General features: G+C 41.3%; 1 protein-coding gene across 10 annotated transcripts in view; it reads right to left on the bottom strand.

Moving 5' to 3' along the window:
* Window positions 1-232: 232 nt before the first annotated feature.
* Window positions 233-19,647, bottom strand: part of Emsy (EMSY transcriptional repressor, BRCA2 interacting) — an 86,449-nt gene continuing 67,034 nt past the window's right edge. For 4 of the 10 annotated variants that reach the window (XM_004656253.2, XM_045145252.1, XM_004656255.2 and 1 more), the window contains 7 exons: window positions 16,470-16,634; window positions 14,092-14,247; window positions 12,765-12,806; window positions 10,912-11,063; window positions 8,119-8,682; window positions 6,707-7,207; window positions 233-2,266 (listed from right to left, as the gene is read on the bottom strand). In XM_004656253.2, coding sequence (XP_004656310.1) covers window positions 2,072-2,266; window positions 6,707-7,207; window positions 8,119-8,682; window positions 10,912-11,063; window positions 12,765-12,806; window positions 14,092-14,247; window positions 16,470-16,634 — 1,775 coding nt within the window. In that variant the 3' untranslated portion in view covers window positions 233-2,071. Of the gene's footprint in view, window positions 2,267-6,706; window positions 7,384-8,118; window positions 8,683-10,911; window positions 11,064-12,764; window positions 12,807-14,091; window positions 14,248-16,469; window positions 16,635-19,647 lie in introns of those variants that run through there. The other 6 variants (XM_045145251.1, XM_004656257.2, XM_045145256.1 and 3 more) reach the window with 3 other exon arrangements.

The following is a 19,647-nucleotide window of genomic DNA, read 5'->3' on the forward strand; positions in this document are numbered from 1 at the left end:
TACTGCTAGCACTTTGAACCTTTAAAAGGAAAAAACAGATCTCACTTGTTAATTTATGTGTTTGCAGACATGTAGATATATGTAACATATACGTACATGAAAGCAGCTTCATTTGCCATTCCAGTTGTTGAAACATATTAAGGCTAAGTTCTCAAAGGGACACAGGTTATGTTATGCTATTAAAATACGTGGAACATAACTTTACTCAAGTTTGTTCTTGCTTCCTGATCCATTAATATTTAAAAGATACTTTATTTTATAAAAACTTACATACGTAAGTAAGAGACTGACTGTAACAGAGGGCTTAACCTGGAATACATGGATAGGTTTAGGGGCTCACAAGCCCCTACAGTTGTACGCAAAATCGAACATGTGTATTGGCATGTGTGTCTTTTTGGTGAGCGAGTTCATTGTTTAGAAGTCCATGACCCAAGAGAGGTTAAAAAATTACATAGCTAGAAACAGTCACAAAGTTTTAAAAATGAATTTGTACAACCAAATGATATCCAACAGCTCCATCTATGGGTCAGTCGTTATCACCTCACAGAAATACTGACAACCATGAGGAGGAGCCAGTGCGTGTCAGGAATGGCCGTGGTGCAAGCCGAGTGTCACGGCATGTGAGTTTATTAAGTACAGTTATCACAGCTTCTTTCCCCCAGATACCGGTGCAAAATCAGGAGACTGCTGAAGAACTCGGCTAACAGTACCTCAGCACCAAGAAACTGGGCAGTTATTCTGATATGTGTACATACAGTCCAACATCTGTCAGTCTGAAAATGCTCATTTATAGTGAAATCCATATAAAACCGTTTAAAAACTTTTCTATTTACATTTTTTAAAAAAGAAAAGTACAGTTTCCTTTGCCACAGTGTGTCAAAACCGACTCTTACCCTCCCCCACTCTTACCTACTTGTGATAAGACACCAATCACAAGACCGAAACATGTCACTTACACAGACTGTGCCCTAATAAAGCAGAATACTTAAAAACATTACATTTAGGACCATAAATGAACGTTTTGTACATTTCAAAGGGGCTTAAACAAAAGTATGTAAAAGGTACTTTCAAAGTCTCAGTCCAACATGAATGTGCAATTTCAACATTAAGGACACATCAACTGAGTGAACAATTCATTTTCCTTAACATAACTTAGTACGTCCTGTGGGCCAGAAAATGTTTCTTTGCCTTTGCTTCCCAATGAAACATCTTCTAGCAAGTTTTCTTAAAGGGGGAGTCAGGGAGGAAAAGAGGCGGAAAGGGCAGGCAATCTTGGTTTACAAGAAATGTACGGAAGGCATCTGGCCTGTTCTGAAATGTTTACATTAAATAAATAGGTAGGTGTGCAGAACAGCACAATAAATTAGCATATGACCGAGGAGCATGTGCAAGCCACCCTAGCGCACTTCCCACTGGTCGGGGGTCTGATTGCTCATATCCAGCAAGGATTCTTTAATGCCAAGATTTCCTCAAATATTTATAAACCAATCATGAACTAAGCAAGTGTAAAATGTTAACCAAATTGATACTTCCGAGATATGCAAAACCATAACGAGATTTTTTTTTAAAACTTCTTCATACATCATTTCAAAATACAAACTATTTACATTCTGTTTTTTTCTTTTTAAATAGTATTTCCTGACGGCATCTTGCTCAGTGGAAATCAGCTGAAAAACATTCACAGCAAGTCTCTTTCCACTTCACGACAAAGCTTTTCCATCGACCACGGTTCAACAGAGAAAGAGCATCAGGTCTTCAGTCTCTGTAGATGTGCATCTGTTCCTTTATATATATATCTATATATATACATATATATATATACACACACACATACACACACACACACATATAAAAGTACATTCCCCTGTGAATTTTGTCATGTTAAAAATGTGGCTCCTGCAGCAACATCTTGTTGAAACACTGTTGTTTCAAGGTCCACAGCCTACTACATTTGAGCAAAGTGCTTCTTCTTTTTTTTTTTTTTTTTGTTTAAGATAACAAAATACAAGAGTTTCCCTGGACGCTTGGTAATAACCAAGCCGGTTTTAAAGTGCGCCCCTGCGCCCGAACGCTAGGGCCGGTCCGCAGAGCTGGGCGGGGGGCTGGGCTCCGTCCCCTCCTCGGCGCCGCTGTCCACGTCTTGCTCCATGGCCGTCTCGTCGTCATCCAGCTGCTGGCTGGTAAAGTTGTTGAGCTCAAGAAGCCCACTGGGCTCCACAACCACGTTGGAGCTGGAGTGACAAGGAATAGCATACTGCGGAATGGCCTGGAAAAGAAGAGGCAGAAAGTATCTTTACAGTAAGAAAGGGCAATGGAAGGGTACCCCCAACACTACGGATGGGGGCAAAGTGACATCTGTCGGACATCTGTGGCATGTCAGGCACGGTGCGAGGTGCTTTCACGTGTATGTGGCATTGCCTGTGACAAAGCTATAAGAAAATGACTATTCCCAGCTTCCAAGTGAGAAAACAGAGTGAGTAAGAGATGGACTCAAGGTTACATAATTGTAGGGGTCAATGCCAGGGTTCATCTTTAAATCCTGTTACCCTTGAGTAGAACTCAGGGTCATCTTTCATTCTCTATGGCACCTCTTCCATTAAGGTTCAAGTCTATTGAATATTCGGGGGTCAGACTTGAAAGAATACTTTCATTTTATCATTAAGTGAATTCTATCAAGTTTGCTTTTTATTGTCTTCAAGATATGGTTTGCCAACACCACAGTATTTTAGAAGTCTCTCAGAGGGTTCCAAGGGGAGGTAATTTACTTGGTTCAAAGACCAGTCATCTTTATTGGAAGTAAGAGTGGTAAAAGTATTCAAGTATAAGAGAAGCCAAAACCCGACACTTATTTAAACAACAACAAAAATCACAAGGAAACAATGGCTGGGGCTCTTGGGTAGGTAATTTTTAAGGGCTTATTATCTTATAAAATTCTTTTTTCTTGACTTTATTAAATAACTCTTGTTTTGTTTTGTTTTTGGAGACAAAGCCACATGTATTCCAGGCAGGTCTCAAACTCACTAGGTAGTCAAGCTGCCCTTGAACTCCTGATTCTCCTGCCTCCACCTTTCACATGCCTCTGGGACTACAGCGGTTTTGGACCACCACACCTAGCCTTAGGTCATTTTTAACAAGGACCATCAGCTTGTTCCACCTCAACTTCACACCCTCCAGTTGCTTCCTTCCGTGACTGTACTACAATCTAACTTCTTACCACGTCGCCGGCTGCAAGCCAAACCCACTCTACCTTGGGGCTAGTTCTTGCCCCCCTTTTGGAATCCTTTTAGTCTAAACCTCATGAGGTCAGCTATGTTGCTGACGAGTCACAAGCTTATAGAACCCTTCCTTCCATGCCCACCAAGACACAAGTGGGCTGGCCCCACAGCGCCTCTTCAGGTTCTACTCCGCTTCCCTTCACTGCATTTGTCCTGCTTCCTAAACTGCGCTTCCCCCATGAAATGGAAGCTCAGCGGCGGCACGGAGAGAGCCGATCTTGACTGCTTATCCACTCCTAGAGGCTGACAGCTTTGAACAGAGAGGCTGGCATACACCAGACACTCAAAAGACATTTGACAAAAGAATAATACATCTTTACCACTAAAAGCCCTAGGCAAAGTTGAATACCAGCACTCTGCAAATATACTTGACCAAAATAACCTTTTATCGGGTGGAAATGTAAATTTAATACTACCAAGAAAATAATGCTGGGAGTACAGCAAAGTGCTTGCCTAGCATGCCCAAGGCCCTGGGCTTCTCCACCAGCACTACAGAACACACAGACGAGGCAGGAAACAGTGCAAGATGCCCGAGCATTAGTTCTAGGGTGGTGGGGCTGTCTGCTTCTCCCCTTTCATGTGGCTGACAGTAGTGAAGACGTACTACATGGGGTGAGCAGATACGGATTGACTTCAGCTTTGGCTTTGCATGCCGTGTGGCTAAATAAAGCCTTAGATGGATCTTGTGTAACCACAATGCTTGCAAGATAAGAGGATGCTGCGCTCCAAGTCTATGAATTCCACAGATACTCCATGTATAATTCTGACTTCTTCTTCAGAGGAAATGTAGCCATTTGGTTCTCCTCCATCCTCAGCACTTAGCACGTGTCTGAACACAGGGGCTAAATGCATGTAGAATGAAGGACTGAACCAATGAATGGAATCAGGTTATTTGGCCACAGGAACAACGCTTTTCTTTCAAAGCGTCTAACAACAAAGACTGAATTCTCACATAGCATTCTTCAAGGACTCAAAACATTTCAGCCTCCTTCTACTCATCCCCATTGGTATTACTGAACCAACACAATCAGTCCTGTAGGACACAGCTATGCATATGATGATGATGAAGGTAGCAATATGCGCTGTCTTTATTGGGCTTTGCTGAGTGTCACTATGTATCAGGTAAGTGCTTTGCAGATGTTTTTTCCCACTCAATCCTCCAAATAGCCCTGAGGTAGCTCTGGTTGTCTCTACCCCATAAGTACGTACGTTAATCCAGCTGCCCAAACCCATAACCCTATGATCTAATAAGTATAGATGAAAATCAAATCTAGGGCACTCTGGTGTTAAAAGCATGGTTCGTTTTAAAAAAATATTTATTTAGTAATATTTAATATGTGCATGTTAAAGTTCACAATTAATTAAAACAATTATTCGTTTGTGTGTGCACACACACTCGCATGCCACCTTTTGGGTCTGGCTCTACATGGGTGGATGGGGAACTGAACCCCGGCCAACAGACTATGTAAGCCAGTGCCTTTTTTTTTTCTTCGAGGTAGGGTCTCACTTGCCCAGGTTGACCTGGAATTAACTTTGCAGTCTCAGGGTGGCGTTGAACTCATGGTGATCTTCCTACCTCTTCCTTCCCAGTGCTGGGATTAAAGGTATGCACCACCATGCCTGGCTTAAGTCAGTACCTTTAATCACTGAGCAATGTCCCCAGTCCCCTAAAAGCTTGGTTCTTGGTTCTTAATCACTCTGTTGCTGGTCCCTCTGATTCAGCACATGTGGCACATAGACACACTAAAAGTTAAGTGAAAATTCTAGAGAATCTACTTGGTTGTAACCTTAGGTATGAAACAAATTATTATTTTTTCTTTTTTGAATTATATTTTCACTCCTATTAATAAGGTACAGAAAAAATAACTTCTATCTAAGCTACCCCCAAATGATCTCAAAGTTAGCATTTATGCCAATCTAATCCCCCCTGTTAGTCACAATAAATTTTAGTGAAATTATTCATAGTCTCCATCTGCTGGACAATCATTATGAGCCAGGTACTGTGCTAGGGGCTGAATTTTGTATAAAATTAGGATCCTATACACAGGTCCTATGAAGCAAGCACTGCTTCCTCCCACTGCTGGTGAGGGCACCAAGGCTAGCTTAAGTTGTCTAGCCCAAAGCAGGGAAAACATCTCTTTTCTATTACACCTACCTCCTCAGCTGAAAATTTTCACAAATACAGCAGAATCTGTTAAGATTATATAATTTACTAAATTCCCTTTTATAGAGGGAAATAGATTACTTAATAATTCAATGCCATTTTGACTTGCCTTAGTTATCAAGCTCCCATATTTGTCTTAAATGGCTTAATATTAGCCAACCTAATATCCTAGCATTGCTACAAGAGGAAAGCATACTACGTGAATTTCCAAGCTATAAAACAGTACTTCTAATCTATGGCAAATCATAAACTACCCACAAGTCCATAAGTCTGAATTCTTAATGAATTAAAATGTGCTGCCTTGATACCTTCCAAGCTAGATAACCAGTTTAGCAAAAAAAAAAAAAAAAAAAAAAAAAAGAAATACAACTTCTCAGGGGCTAGTTCAGTCAAGGCAGGATGGCACATGAATTTTAGCATGGAGAGAACATGCTCAGGAAGATAAACTTCTCATGAACTGTTCATTTGGTGAACTGGCTAGTACTTACCAGTGAATGACAACAATCTTAACCAGATTATTGAGACAACAATGATCGAAATAAAAATCATATTTTAGGGCTGGGGAGGTAGTTAAAGGGCCTTGCTTACAAAGCCTGCCAGCCTGGGAGTTGATTCCCCAGTACCCACAAAGTGGTTCCTGTGTCTAGAATTAATTTGTAGTGGCAAGAGGCCCTAGCACACCCCTTCTCTCAAAAAAAAAAAAAAAAAAAAAAATTAAAAAAGGAACAGTTCCTGAAATTATACTGAATAGAAGTATAATCCACTTACGTTCCAGGATTGCTCATTTACTTTATCAGAATCAAGATCCCAAAATGAGAACCTAGGAAATCACTGATATTCTGAGCTGACCTGCTAAGTCAACAGTTGGGAACAAAAAACCAGGCTGACATATAGCCTAGAGGCCCTTTATTGTCTCTACAGGATGCTGTGTGACAACAGTCACCAGTTTTCTATGATTCTCTTCCAAAACACAAATAGAAATTTATGTATTTGAAATTGGTTTAAAACTATCACAAAGAAGCCGGGCGTGGTGGTACAGGCCTTTAATCCCAGCACGCGGGAAGCAGAGATAGGAGGATCACTGAGAGTTTCAGGGCACCCTGAGACTACATAGTGAATTCCAGGTCAGCCTGGCCCAGAGTGAGACCCTACCTTGGGGGGGGGGAACTATCACAAAGGTAATGTCTTTTTTTCTCATCCTAATATCCCAAAACGTACCAAACCCACAACCTCCCATCTGCCTTCTAGTTTTCCTCCCAGTTCTTACCTGGATGATGATTTCTGTGGGACTTCCTTCAGCTTTCTTTTGGCCTACACTCTGAATGCGCATGAACTGGCCTGTTGCAGGCACTCCTGGTGCTTCGATTTTCCTGGTCGTTAGGGGAGGGCCGACGGCAGACGGACTTGAACAGGACTCTCTACACTTCTGTTGCTGGGGAGTGGAGTTCGCCATCCCTGCCACCACCATGTGAGTGGAGGGTACAGATCCTGCTTCAGCAGTGAGCATACTAGTGGCAAGAGCCTTCTGTGGGGGATCCACTACCATATGTTCTACATTTGTATCAATCTGAGCTTCCATCAAAGACATTTTCAAAATGTCTGATACTGCTGTCTTCTCAGAGGCCTGAATGGGAGATATGCTTGTAACTGGTGATGTCAGCTTAGGCACAGAACTGACACCAGTTATCTTTGTAACTGTGGGAGGCTGGCGCCCCTCAAATGTTATCTTTGTAACAGAGGATCCTTGGGTTATAATTGGCTGCTCCACCTGAAAATAAATTGGGGGTGTGTGTGTTACAGCTACATTTCTTTGAGAAAAAGTGATCAAACACCTCAGACAATATGGCAAAAGAAACATTTGTGCAGTACACTAGGAAGACAGTGTGAGGCTCGGTGTTTTAGTAAGAGGGCTGGATGGGAAGGATCTGTTTTCTTTTAAGGAACCTAGGAAAAGAGGAGGGGTTGAAAGAACCTTTGTTCAGCCAGCCAAACTTTGCAGCAAAGCAAAAAAAAAAAAAAGTCCCAGCAGCCTAATCTGCCTTTGTGATTTACAGCCCGGAGCAGCACACCTTTCAACCAGGCTCAGTGACTTCTTATCTGCTTCTGAAACACATTTATATACAATATAATATATGTATCTGGAATATACATATACACATATACATCATTTCAGAGCCACTGATTTTTGCTAATATTCTTTTCTGATCACTCAGACATTTCCTGTGCAATCTATACATGCAATCTTGAAGATACATTTAGTAACTAGATAGTGATGATGTAAACTACAAAAGAGAGATAGATCATCAAGGAAGTTCCTTAAAAGATTGCAGTTTACTTAGTATTATTGCCACAGAAGTTAAGAGCTAACAAGCATGGACATAAATATCTTACACCTGAAAAAAATAAAACTAATTTGGGGCCATCACTTTTATGCATTGTTGATCAATGCTGAAACTGCCTGAGCTATCGGGCTCGGCATTCAGCATTTTTGTCTCCCTGCATTAGTGTGTGCATTTCTTCCCTAAGGTTAACCTGACGATGGGACAAAACACCACAATCAGAATGAGGCTTCCGGTCTCCTCTTGCAAGGAGAGCAGTGCTAGCGTGACAGGGCTGACATGCTCTCATTTTTTTCCCTAACAGAGAAGTTAACTTTGCATGCTATCAATATTCCGTTACCTGGCTTGCCGGCTGTTTCTCTGACGAGGTGGGGAGCGACATTTGGCTTTGGGGAGCTTGGGGTTGCACGTAGATTTTTGGCTGGTTTGGAGCCTGCTGCAGTTTAGGGAGCTGCTGCGTGGTTTTCACCGCGAGCACTTGCACTACGGTCTGAGGGGGCTGTGCCATTAAGGGAGGAAGCTGCCTGTCTTTGGCCACCATGGGATGCTGTGTGTGCTGTACATCTGCCTTGGGCTGTGCTTGTTCTTGCTGGAGAGGGGTGAGCTTGGGGTGCCTGATGGAAAGCTGGGGCATCTGCGGAAGCTTGTGCGGGAGCTGGTCTGCCTGCAGGTGGATGGTCTGCTTCTGTTTAGTCTGGAAGCACTGCAGAGCTTTCACTTGCAGCTGAGTCTGTTCCAGCTGGGGCTGGCTAAGCTTCTGCTGCTTGGCTGACTGTGACTGAGTCAGGGCAGATCGGTAGAACAGACCTGTCTGCGGGTCTAAGGTATCCATCTCTTCAACCTCGCCCTCCTCAGCTCCAAGTTCCTCGCTGTGTTTGGTAAAGGCAGTGTGACTGCTTAATGCCTAAGCGAAAAGAGCACAAGGTAAGAATGAAGCAAGGGCAACACCTACATCGCCACGTTTTCTTCGAACTGGAAAAGATTTGAGACTCATTTGAACAATTTTAAGAGCCTAAAAGAGCCAAGAACTCTCAGAGGCTTTCGATTAACTGTCTGAACTCTCAGACACTAACAACTTCAGAATCCAGTCACCTCACAAGTGCAGCAAAAGTCCATGAGAACCCAAAACATACAGATTAGAGGAATAAGGTGACCTTCAAAGCACTGTCCCCAAAACAAATAGCCTCCTCGGCGCAGGAACTGCCCTGCAGCCTGTCCACCAGGGATACGCCCTGGCTGAAGAGAGAAACACAGCAACCCAGCAGTGAGGTGACCACAGCGAAGCCAAGGTTCTGGGAGCTGCTTTGCCCCTTTGTCCTAAAAGCCAGTAGTACTGTCTGAGAGATGGGCCCCACCCCAGCCCCCTCAGCAGGTCTCCTGGAGGAGGGTGTGGGGAGCCCTCAGGTGTCATTGAGCAAGGTCTGTGTGTCTCAGAATCCAGACATGCCAAGATCTGGCTTCCCAAGAAAAAGGGAGACTGCCTGACGTTATTTAAGATAACATTTGGGGGCTGGAGAGATGGCTTAGTGGTTAAGACACTTGCCTGCAAAGCCTACGGACCCAGGTTTGATTCCCAAGTACCCATGAAAGCCAGATGCACATGATGGTGCATGTGCCTGGAGGTCATCTGCAGTGGCTAGAGACCCTGGTGTAGCCATTCTATTTCTCAAATAAATAAAGGATGTTTTTTAAAGATAGCATTTGGAGGAGAAATCATGAGTGACACTGTCAATGCCAACCTGTGTGACTTCCAGATATATTGAGACAGATCAGTGTCAGGACTTGCCAAGAGTGGAGTGAGACCTGTCACTCAACACAAACTGGCCATAGGGCTTCCCTTTGGAATACACCATATCTACCCTATCCTTCCAGGCTTGCCATGCTCACTTCACTACTGTCCCAAACTTTCAAACCAGAACTCTCCCCTCTATCATAACCATTCTACACACAAGTTATCATGTCAACATCTTTTCTCTGCCATTCAAGTAGTTTGCCTATAATTAGGTTCAATGCTAGGAGCTGAATGACAGTGACCTCTGTGAATATTACAGTCCTGGTCAAATCTGATATCTACAATAAAGCTATGTAACAGAAAGTGTCACTCTGGATGAAATCCTGGCTCTGCCACCTGCAGCAACTTTTTAACTTGGGTGAGTGTGATTTTCTTCCCTTGCCGGAGGGAAGACACGCTCACCTGTAAGAATCATGGTGACAATCAGATAAGTAAATGTACTTCAAGCTTACAGTACTGTCTGACACAAAAATAATCAATGTTATCAACAGAGTTTTCCTTTGTCCCACTGCCCTTAGTGTCAGAGGTTTCTGGTTTGAATTAGCTATTCGCCTTCCTGTTTAATCTTTCTTTGGAAATGGCCAATGGAGTGAAAGAAGTTGAATATTTATTTTCCTACTTAATCATAATGGTCTCATTAGGAGTCAATATAAAAGTATAAAACAGGGCTGGAGAGATGGCTTAGTGGTTAAGGCACTTGCCTGTGAAGCCTAAGGACCCCAGTTTTGATCCCCCAGAACCCATGTAAGCCAGATGTGCAATGTGGTGCATGGATCTGGAGTTCATCTGCAGTGGCTGAAGGCCCTATTTATTTATTTATTTCGAGGTAGGGTCTCACTCTGGCTGAGGCTGACCTGGAATTCACCATGTAGTCTTAGGGTGGCCTCAAACTCATGGCAATCCTCCTACCTCTGCCTCCCGAGTGCTGGTATTAAAGGTGTGCGCCACCACACTTGGCAATAAAATACTTTTATAAAACAGAACAACAACAACAACAACAACAAAAAAAAAAAAACAGTAGAAAATAGCTAAACAAGACAAATGCTGTTTCATTTTGAAAATCTTCTTTACTTCATTGGTAAGTTCTTTCCTAACAATAAGATACACAAAAATAGTGACCAATTCTGATGTGTAAGAGATTCACTCAAGCAACTCAACCCTTCTGAAATGCTCAGAGTTTCCGGAAAGTTCAAAAACTCTTTCATAGTGATTTCCGGATGTTAAGACACTCAACTTTTTTTCTCTACAACTGAGGTATTTCTCCTCTTAAAAGAGGAGATAAAACTCAATCTTCTTTCAGGAATGACGTACTTAGAGAGAGTATGAAGAAGGAGATACAACCTGCTGCATTATGTGGGTGATTGCTCCTGGGGAAGAAGCTGGGATGGACTTCACGACCACTGAAGTCTGTGTTGCAGTCTGGGACTGGGCCACATGCTGGAGCAAGGTCCGCTGGGTCTGGGAGGGCTGCTGGGGCTGTGAACGGTGACTGACTGAAAAGAGAGGAGGTGATGATATTGCACCATAGCGGCTGAAACCAGAAGCCACGTGAAAACAAGCGTCCATGAGCTTGTATCACACAGAGCATGGCACTGTGGGCTAAGGTGAAAAAGACTGGATTCTGTACAGGCATGAGCTGTAGAACTCTAAAAAAAAATCTATTCTCTGGGACTTGTTTTCCTCATCTATAAAGAGGGAATAGAGCTACTGTAAGGGTGAGAAGAGAAATGCATGTAGGAGCATTGGGAAAAGTCTTTTAACCAAGGAGGAGCAAACTCCTTGAAGTATTATCCTCCCATGAATTATTCATTTTCTCCAATGACTTTTATTCCACTAAGGAGCACTAAGGCATTTCTATATCCCGCACATATTAAATAAGGTGATGTGAGTTCTTTAAACCCTTGGTCCCAGTTCCAAATGCAGTCCAGATACTGGCAGCATTCACTTCCTTAGTGAAGTGATAATGTCGCATATTCATATAACCCCCTCAATGTAAGAGAACAGGCCATGCTGCAGATAGAAAATCAGACCAAGAGTCACAACTGGATGCTGCCACCAACCAACCATGTGAATTTGCCAAGGTCACTTATCCTGTATTAACCACTAAAACTTAGAGAGTTTGTATTGTTTCTGTGGGTAAGACGATATGAACTTGCTGCTTCTACTTAGAAGAGGACCAAATGAAGCAACGGGTTGAAAAACGGTCCTTCAATTGTGAAGTACAAACAAATATAAAGTCAACAAAAGATAGAAAAATGTTTCCCATCATCTGTTTGAGCTCATCTATGTGGATGAGAGAGAGTGCGGCTGTAATGAACAGCTCACCCTTCTGTCTTTGCCTACAGAGAACCACCCATAATACCCATCCACGTAGGTGGCAAGCAATACCATCTTTTACTACCTCAATTTCAAGTGTTTCAACAGTGTAAACATTCTTGTACCTGTATACAAGTGCAGTGCTTCCCTTTTGCTACAAATATGATCCGATATTATAATCAGCAGCAGCACTAGAACTTTCATAAATGTGCTCTGTGTATTACTGGGTGTTACAGTATATTTACATGAGCATTTTAAATTATGTGAGTTAATAAAATCTTCCACATGCTCCCAACTATTTGAAAGATAGATAATAAATTTCTCATGAAATTACCAGATTATACAGAACATCTCTGCTGCTCACAACTAAGCTTGATAATTATTATAAGTTTTTAAAATAATAAAACAATATATCTACCAAAAAATCAACAATGTAAAAATAACTCTCCTTCAAGATACTATAAATTTCTCCATATCAAGTACCCAAAGTTTAGAAAATTACAGTTTTAGAAAGCCAAACAAAACTAACATTTACTACAAAGTGATAGAGCCAGGGAATCTGAGAGGAGGTGATTACAGAAGGAGGTCACAGAAAAAATATTTGGAAAGTGGATGAAGTAACCTTAACTGGCCCAAACACCACAGGAGTCTTTTATTGCTAGTTTTTTTTAAAAAACAGATTTTTTTTTTTTTTTTTTTTTTGCCAGCATGAAAATGCTTGTTCCTGAGAAAGAATCCAACTACTCTGCAAAGTCAATGGTTCTTTCCCTTTCACTGAGTGGAGCTTACCTTTCCACTACCAGATCAGAGTAGAGCGCATCCATTTAAGTGGTTCCCCCACAAACCTTAATTACGTACAATGGATGCACACCACTTACCTAGAAGGGGAAAAGCAACCTCCGTTCCCTCATCAGTGCGCTCTGAAAAGGATAAGGGAAGAAATCACAAGTCTTTTCATCTAGTTACCATTTAATAGTCTAAGCTACCCTAGCGGTTAATATTCAGATGCCCAACATATTGGCCTCTATGTTAATTGGCTTTCTGATAAAAACCTCTTTAGATCCTACATGGCTTTCCATAATTTTAATTGGATTTTCCCTTTGGGAAATTTTAAACCATCAACCTTATCTCCTAAAATGCAACAGAAGTGCTTTTCTTCTATGGCAATTAAATCCTTCAGATACTTGTAACTTTGTGTTCTCCCTTAAGAAAACTTAAAGACTGGAGCTCTCTATAAATTACCTCATAAGTCATCTCTCCAAACCCCTTGATTATTTATATATTTGTTAAGCCATTTCAAACCTCAAGTTAATGAAGTGGTGTCCAAAACAGAAAGCAGTATTTCAGGTGTTAGCTCACCAAAATATGAAAGAATTTAACTTCTCCACATTGTACTGTGTTTTTTATAGAACAAATGTTTCCTTTACATTTTAAAGACCTAATTTGCTATCCACCATAACTCTTAGTTCTGCACATTTCTTTGTAGTAAGCAAAAATGAAGATATATTTTTTTATACCTTCTTTTTCTCTTGACTCACCTCCTCACAAAAGTATAAAAACTCCAAATGCATAAAAATATTTACTCTCGCTAGGCGTGGTAGCCTTTAATCCCAGCACTTGGGAGGCAGAGGTAGGAGGATCGCCAAGAGTTCGAGGTCACCCTGAGACTACATAGTTAATTCCAGGTCAGCCTGGACCAGAGTGAGACCCTACCTTGAAAAACAAACAAACAAACAAACAAAAGACATTTACTCTTAGTGGGGCGCATACTTTTAATCCCAGCACTCAGAGGCAGAGGCAGAGGTAGGAGGATCACTGAGAGTTCGAGGCCAGCCTGAGACCACATAGTGAATTCCAGGTCAGCTTGAGCTAGGGTGAGACCCTACCTCAAAAAAAAAAACAACCAACAACAAAAAACTTACTCTTAGATGAAAGTTATTTTTTCTTTCCCCTACAATTGTTGCTATATATTCACTGATACTATTTTGCCAACTTTAGTTTTATGTAACTTGTAGACTCTGTAACATCCTATTGATACTTTTCCTAGTCATCAAAGACAAGGTAATCCCAAATGTATCAATCTGCTCTAAAAACAAACAGGAAGCTAGAAATATAAAGAAGAATATTCTCAACCTCAAAGGACAGTCCATGAAATCAACAAACGCAGCACTATTTTTGTACGACATTTTTTAAGAGGACACCTACCAGTAGTGATGTATTCAGCAACCAGTTCTGACTCTACCACAGCAATGGATGGACTCTCAGGAGAATGTCTCTTTTCCTGGGTCATCTGAATAGGCACTGCCATTTGACTCAAGTCAATGGTGGGTTGTCTTGGTTTAGATTCCAATTTTTCCTTTACTGTATAAAAAAGTCAGGGAAAAGTTAACTTTTATTGTAAACAGGTACTAAAACCAGAGTCGTCCAGGGGAATAATGGATCACAGCTCTGGGGCGCAACACCGGCAGGAGCTAAGAAGGTAACGGGCTGAAAACTACAGACTGCACGGTTGTTTGTAGAGGACACAACCTGCGTCATGGCAGCCAGTGGCCTACGAGCATTTATGCGCAATCACTTCCAATCCCCAGTGAGCTCCCACCAGCTATTTCCCTTTACGCCCTCCCCTTGGGGTGTTACTCCCTTTGTCCTTCAACATGGCCCCTGCTATCTCTGTATACACTATGATCTGCTCTAGGCCACATCTGTCCAGAAAAGCACATCTCAGTGATTAGTTTACTTTGATTTATTAAAAATTCAAGGGCCTGGGGATATAGCTCAGGGTGGTGTGCTTGCCTAGCATGCATAAGGCCCTGGATTTGATCCCCAGCACAAGAAAAACAAAAATCATGTAACATTTACTGAGGCAGGAGGATTACCATAAATTCAAAGCTGGCCTGAGCTACATTGTAAGTTCAAGGCCAGCCTGAACTATAGAGTGACAGCCTGTCCCTCAGCCCAATTCAAGACAGTGCCAAAGAAATGCTACTTAAAGAAAAAAATTTTCATTTTGGGGAAAAATGGGTCCTCTGCTTCTGCAAAAATAACTAATAGAGAACAGCTGACAGTCAATAATGGTTTCTGTGAATAGACTTATTTTCTTCATTTTATCACCTTTTCAACAAAATCATTCAGTGGTCCTATATCTAATAAGCATTAATATATATGGTTGAATTCATCAAAGATAAGGAACTGAAAAAAATGTCTAAGGCCAAAAACACATCAATACAAAGAATCATATACAACTTAACACTAAATGCCAGTATAGAGTGGAAGTTACAAATAAATACTAACCAGTAATCCACTAAAAAACTCAAAACAATCATTTTAAGTAAAGAAATCAAACCAAACCAAATGAGTACAAATGTGACTCCTTAAGTAGAGAATACTGAACACGGTAATAATGAAACATCATGCAGACTCATTCTGCCTCTTAATAACTGACTAACCTCTCTAGATCTCAGCTTATTTTTAACATGAAAGGTTAGATTAGATCACCATTGCAATCCTTTAAGTAGTCTGGCCATCTGTGACTTACTGTAACAGAAAATTCAGTATTACCTATAGAGGTTTGTCTTAAAGAGTTTATCACAGATATTTGGTAATTATAAATATAGATAGGGGCTGGAGAGATGGCTTAGCGGTTGAGCGCTTGCCTGTGAAGCCTAAGGACCCTTGTTCGAGGCTCGGTTCCCCAGGTCCCACGTTAGCCAGATGCACAAGGGGGCGCACGTGTCTGGAGTTTGCTTGCAGAGGCTGGAAGCCCCGGCGCGCCCATTCTCTCTCCCTCCCTCTATCTGTCTTTCTCTCTCTGTCTGTCGCTCTCAAATAAATAAATAAAAATTTAAAAAAAATCCTATCTATATTTATTTATTTATTTGAGAGCGACACAGAGAGAAAGACAGATAGAGGGAGAGAGAGAACGGCGTGCCAGGGCTTCCAGCCTCTGCAAACGAACTCCAGACGCGTGCGCCCCCTTGTGCATCTGGCTAACGTGGGACCTGGGGAACCGAGCCTCGAACCGGGATCCTTAGGCTTCACAGGCAAGCGCTTAACCGCTAAGCCATCTCTCCAGCCCTATAGATAGGATTTTATTATGAGTTCACTTGTGCCTAGAAGCTCAAGCGAATGAGCAATAATAAATCTGAACATAAAATTAAAACACATTAGAATGGTAGCATGAATCTCTAACAATGGTTTATGCTGGCAAAACTGCTTGCCAGTCGTAGAGAGGATGGCAGGGGTCCCTTAATCTCTGTCCTGTTATTCTAAAACATAGCTGGTAACTGAACTCACCTACACTTGCACTTAATGGTAGACCTGTTCCTTTCTGGTAGCAAAAGCACTATCCATTTTAAGCAGATGACAGGCCTGGCAACTTTTTCCTCTTTTCTATTGACAATGGTCATATGCACCCTGTGTACACATTACAGAGCTAACAAATACAGAGACTGTACCAATGGTTATAGACAAGTTCGGGGGGGGGCTGGGAAGATGTGCAGAAAATATTTAACAGTGGTAGCACTTTAGCACAACCCGTCTCTAGAGAAAAGCTGCTTTCTTCAGTTGAGCACGCGGAGACATACCTGTCGTCTGCTGGAGTTCTAGGAGAGCCTTGATTGTTGAGGTAGCTGACTGTGACTCACTGGATACGTCCTGATATATCACGGTGGGGCTGGTCTCCACTGCAAGCTCATGCTCTGACCAGTCCTGACGCCGGGAAGCAATAACGTGAACTACAGGCTGGGAATCTGTTTCATATCAGTTAAAAAAACAAACAAACAAACAAACCCTATAAACAAAGTTTCTCTTTAAAATAAAACAATGTTTCTTTGCTTATCTTTGTATTTATTGTAAATTTCCAAGTTTATATCTCCAAGAAGACTGTAAGCCCCAGAAGACATACTGTCTCTCTCACTTCTGAATTCATTTGATCATTCACTCATTTATATCACACTGGCTACCTATATATCCGATCTATATTTGGCACTGAGGGTTTTAAGGATGTCACAGAGTCATCAAAGGATGCTCAGAAGCATACAGTCTGTGGACACAAACACGTGAGAAGACAAAGTACAATTTGGTCTAAATTGCTGTTTATATAGATGTGCATGTTTGTGCTTAGTAAAATCAAAACGTAGGTGTCTGATTTTCCCCAATGCACCTGACAATGTTTCTGTATCACAGTGTGAGTATGCAGTGAACACTTAAGGGATGGCTGCATTACTGATAGTAAGAAAAAAACAAACGACGATCTAGGAGCATGATGAAACAGGACGAATGAAACACTTAAGAGGTTAGAGTTGGGTTAAAGTCTCCACTTGGTTAATTACTAGCAAGTTGATTACATGGGTCTTAACTTCACTGTTTCTAAAATATTTAATGATAACAAAATTACCTCTCTACCCCAGATCCAAAAAGATACAATGAATTAATAGCTAGTTATGTATTGCTTACAACAGGAATAGGTTGTCTTGTTAGGCAAGCCTGTCATTGTGAAAATAACAGAGCATACTTGCACATATTTAGGTGGCAGAGCTTGCTACAAAGGTAGGCTATATGGCCTTGCCTATCATTCTATCACTGTATATATAGTCTATCACTGACTAAAGCACCACTATGTGGATCATGAATATATACATAAGCACACACACAGACACACATATATACGTAAATAGGTTTTATAAAGAACATTATAAATATGGTCGTTGATACACCCCGGAAGTTCTCAATTCTAAGACTCCTAGTTGGTTTGAAAATAAATTACAGCCTTAACTTAAAGGTCTATTATATTCATATGCAAATATTAAATGTACATAGAATAAGCAACAAATGATTTTAAAAGGCTTCTGTCTATAAATGACCTAGTTGAACTAGCCGAATGAATACTTGCTAAACTCCTTTTACTAAGACAATACACGAGAAATGACAGAGGACATAAAGACATGATCCCTAATCTCAAATCTAGATGATAACAGGAGAAAGATAAAAGATGTGTAGCTTTTTATCTTGGAGTAAACATCAAATTATTAAAGCAAACAAGACAAATACAAATGAAAAAGAGACTGTTTTGAACTGGCCTGGTCAGTAAAAGTAGCTAAAAACGAAACAGAATACACATTTTTGCATTTTTTAAAACTTTTTATTTATTTGAGAGAGAGAGTAAGAGGCAGATAGAGAGGAAGAGAGAATGGGCACACTAGGGCCTCTAGCCACTGCAAGCAAACTTCCAGACACATGTGCCCCCTTGTGCATCTGGTTTACATGGGTCCTGGGGAATCGAACCGGGGTCCTTAGGCTCTGCAGGCAAACATCTTAACCACTAAGCCATTTTACCAGCCCCATTTCTGCATTTTTGAAACCCACAAAGTTGTCCAAAAATGTTGGAGTAAAGGGAACAATGATTCTATTGAAACAACCTTCTTTTTTATTTATTTTTATTTTTTTTTGGTTTTCGAGGTAGGGTTTCACTCTAGCTCAGGCTGACCTGGAATTAACTATGTAGTCTCAGGATGGCCTCGAACTTACAGTGATTCTCCTACCTCTGTTTCCCGAGTGCTGGGATGAAAGGCATGCGCCACCATGCCCAGCGAAACAACCTTCTTGAAGAAAATAAAATCAATATTTTTTGTTTTGTTTTGTTTTTTGAGGTAGGGTCTCTCACTAGCTCATGCTGACCTGGAATTCACTGTGTAGTCTCAGGCTGGCCTCAAATTCACAGCGATCCTCCTACCTTTGCCTGCTGAGTGCTGGTATTAAAAGCATGCGCCACCACATCCACTAGGTTTGGAATTTTCAAATAAAGTTAACGGACAGGCCGGGAATAGTGGCTCATGTGTATAATTTCAGCACTTGGGAGGCAGAAGTAGGAGGATAAGGAATTTAAAGTCACCCTTAGCTATATAGAGTCTGAGGCCATCTTGGAATACATGAGAACCTGTCTTAAAAACAGAAAACAAAACAAAAACTGCCACACACAAAAAACACCTCAAGCAGTACTTTCTCTTAAAAACAGTGTGTAGAAAATAGACCACACCAGAGATGCACATTTCCTATTAAACTTCCAATATAAAGAAATCTGAAGGATACGACCTTGTAATTTCAAATGCCATGGGAAGCATATGGCAGTCTTCCTTTACATTTTAAGCAGATAGGCTTCATTTACTATCTTACTGATTGATTGATTGACTGATTGGGACAGAGTCTCATGCAGCCTAGGGTGGTCTAGAATGCACTATGTAGCCAAGGATAACTTTGAATTCCTGATCCTTCGACCTGCACCTCCCGAGTGCTGGAATTACAGCTTTGTGGTGTGGGTATAGAAACCAGGGCACACACTTGTCATTCCAGCATTTGCAAGGCTGAGGGAGAGAAGAATGCATGAATGCCACAGAGTTTCAGGCAAACATGGTAAGAGACTATTTAAAAGAAAAAAAAAGTCTCATGATGATATAGGCAAAGAATGATTCTACATCATAACTCTGAAAACCACTGACTATTCAGAGGGCAGGGATTATGTCTATAAAGATAAGGTAAATAGGAATAACAAAATCCTACATAACCAGAGTACCAACCAGAAACTGTAACTCCAAATAACAGCACTCCATAGGGACTGAGAGATTGTGCCATCTTTCTATTTACACTCAGAGCAGCTAAAAAACCACCAAGTATCATACAGCAACCCCAACAGCAATGATACAAAATGGAAATGTGAACCTAGGTGAATGGCCCCTTTCCCTCCACTTTTTAGCTTATATTTAGACC

The sequence above is a fragment of the Jaculus jaculus genome, chromosome 3 (assembly GCF_020740685.1).
Source record: "Jaculus jaculus isolate mJacJac1 chromosome 3, mJacJac1.mat.Y.cur, whole genome shotgun sequence".
Classification (NCBI taxonomy): Eukaryota; Metazoa; Chordata; class Mammalia; order Rodentia; family Dipodidae; genus Jaculus; species Jaculus jaculus.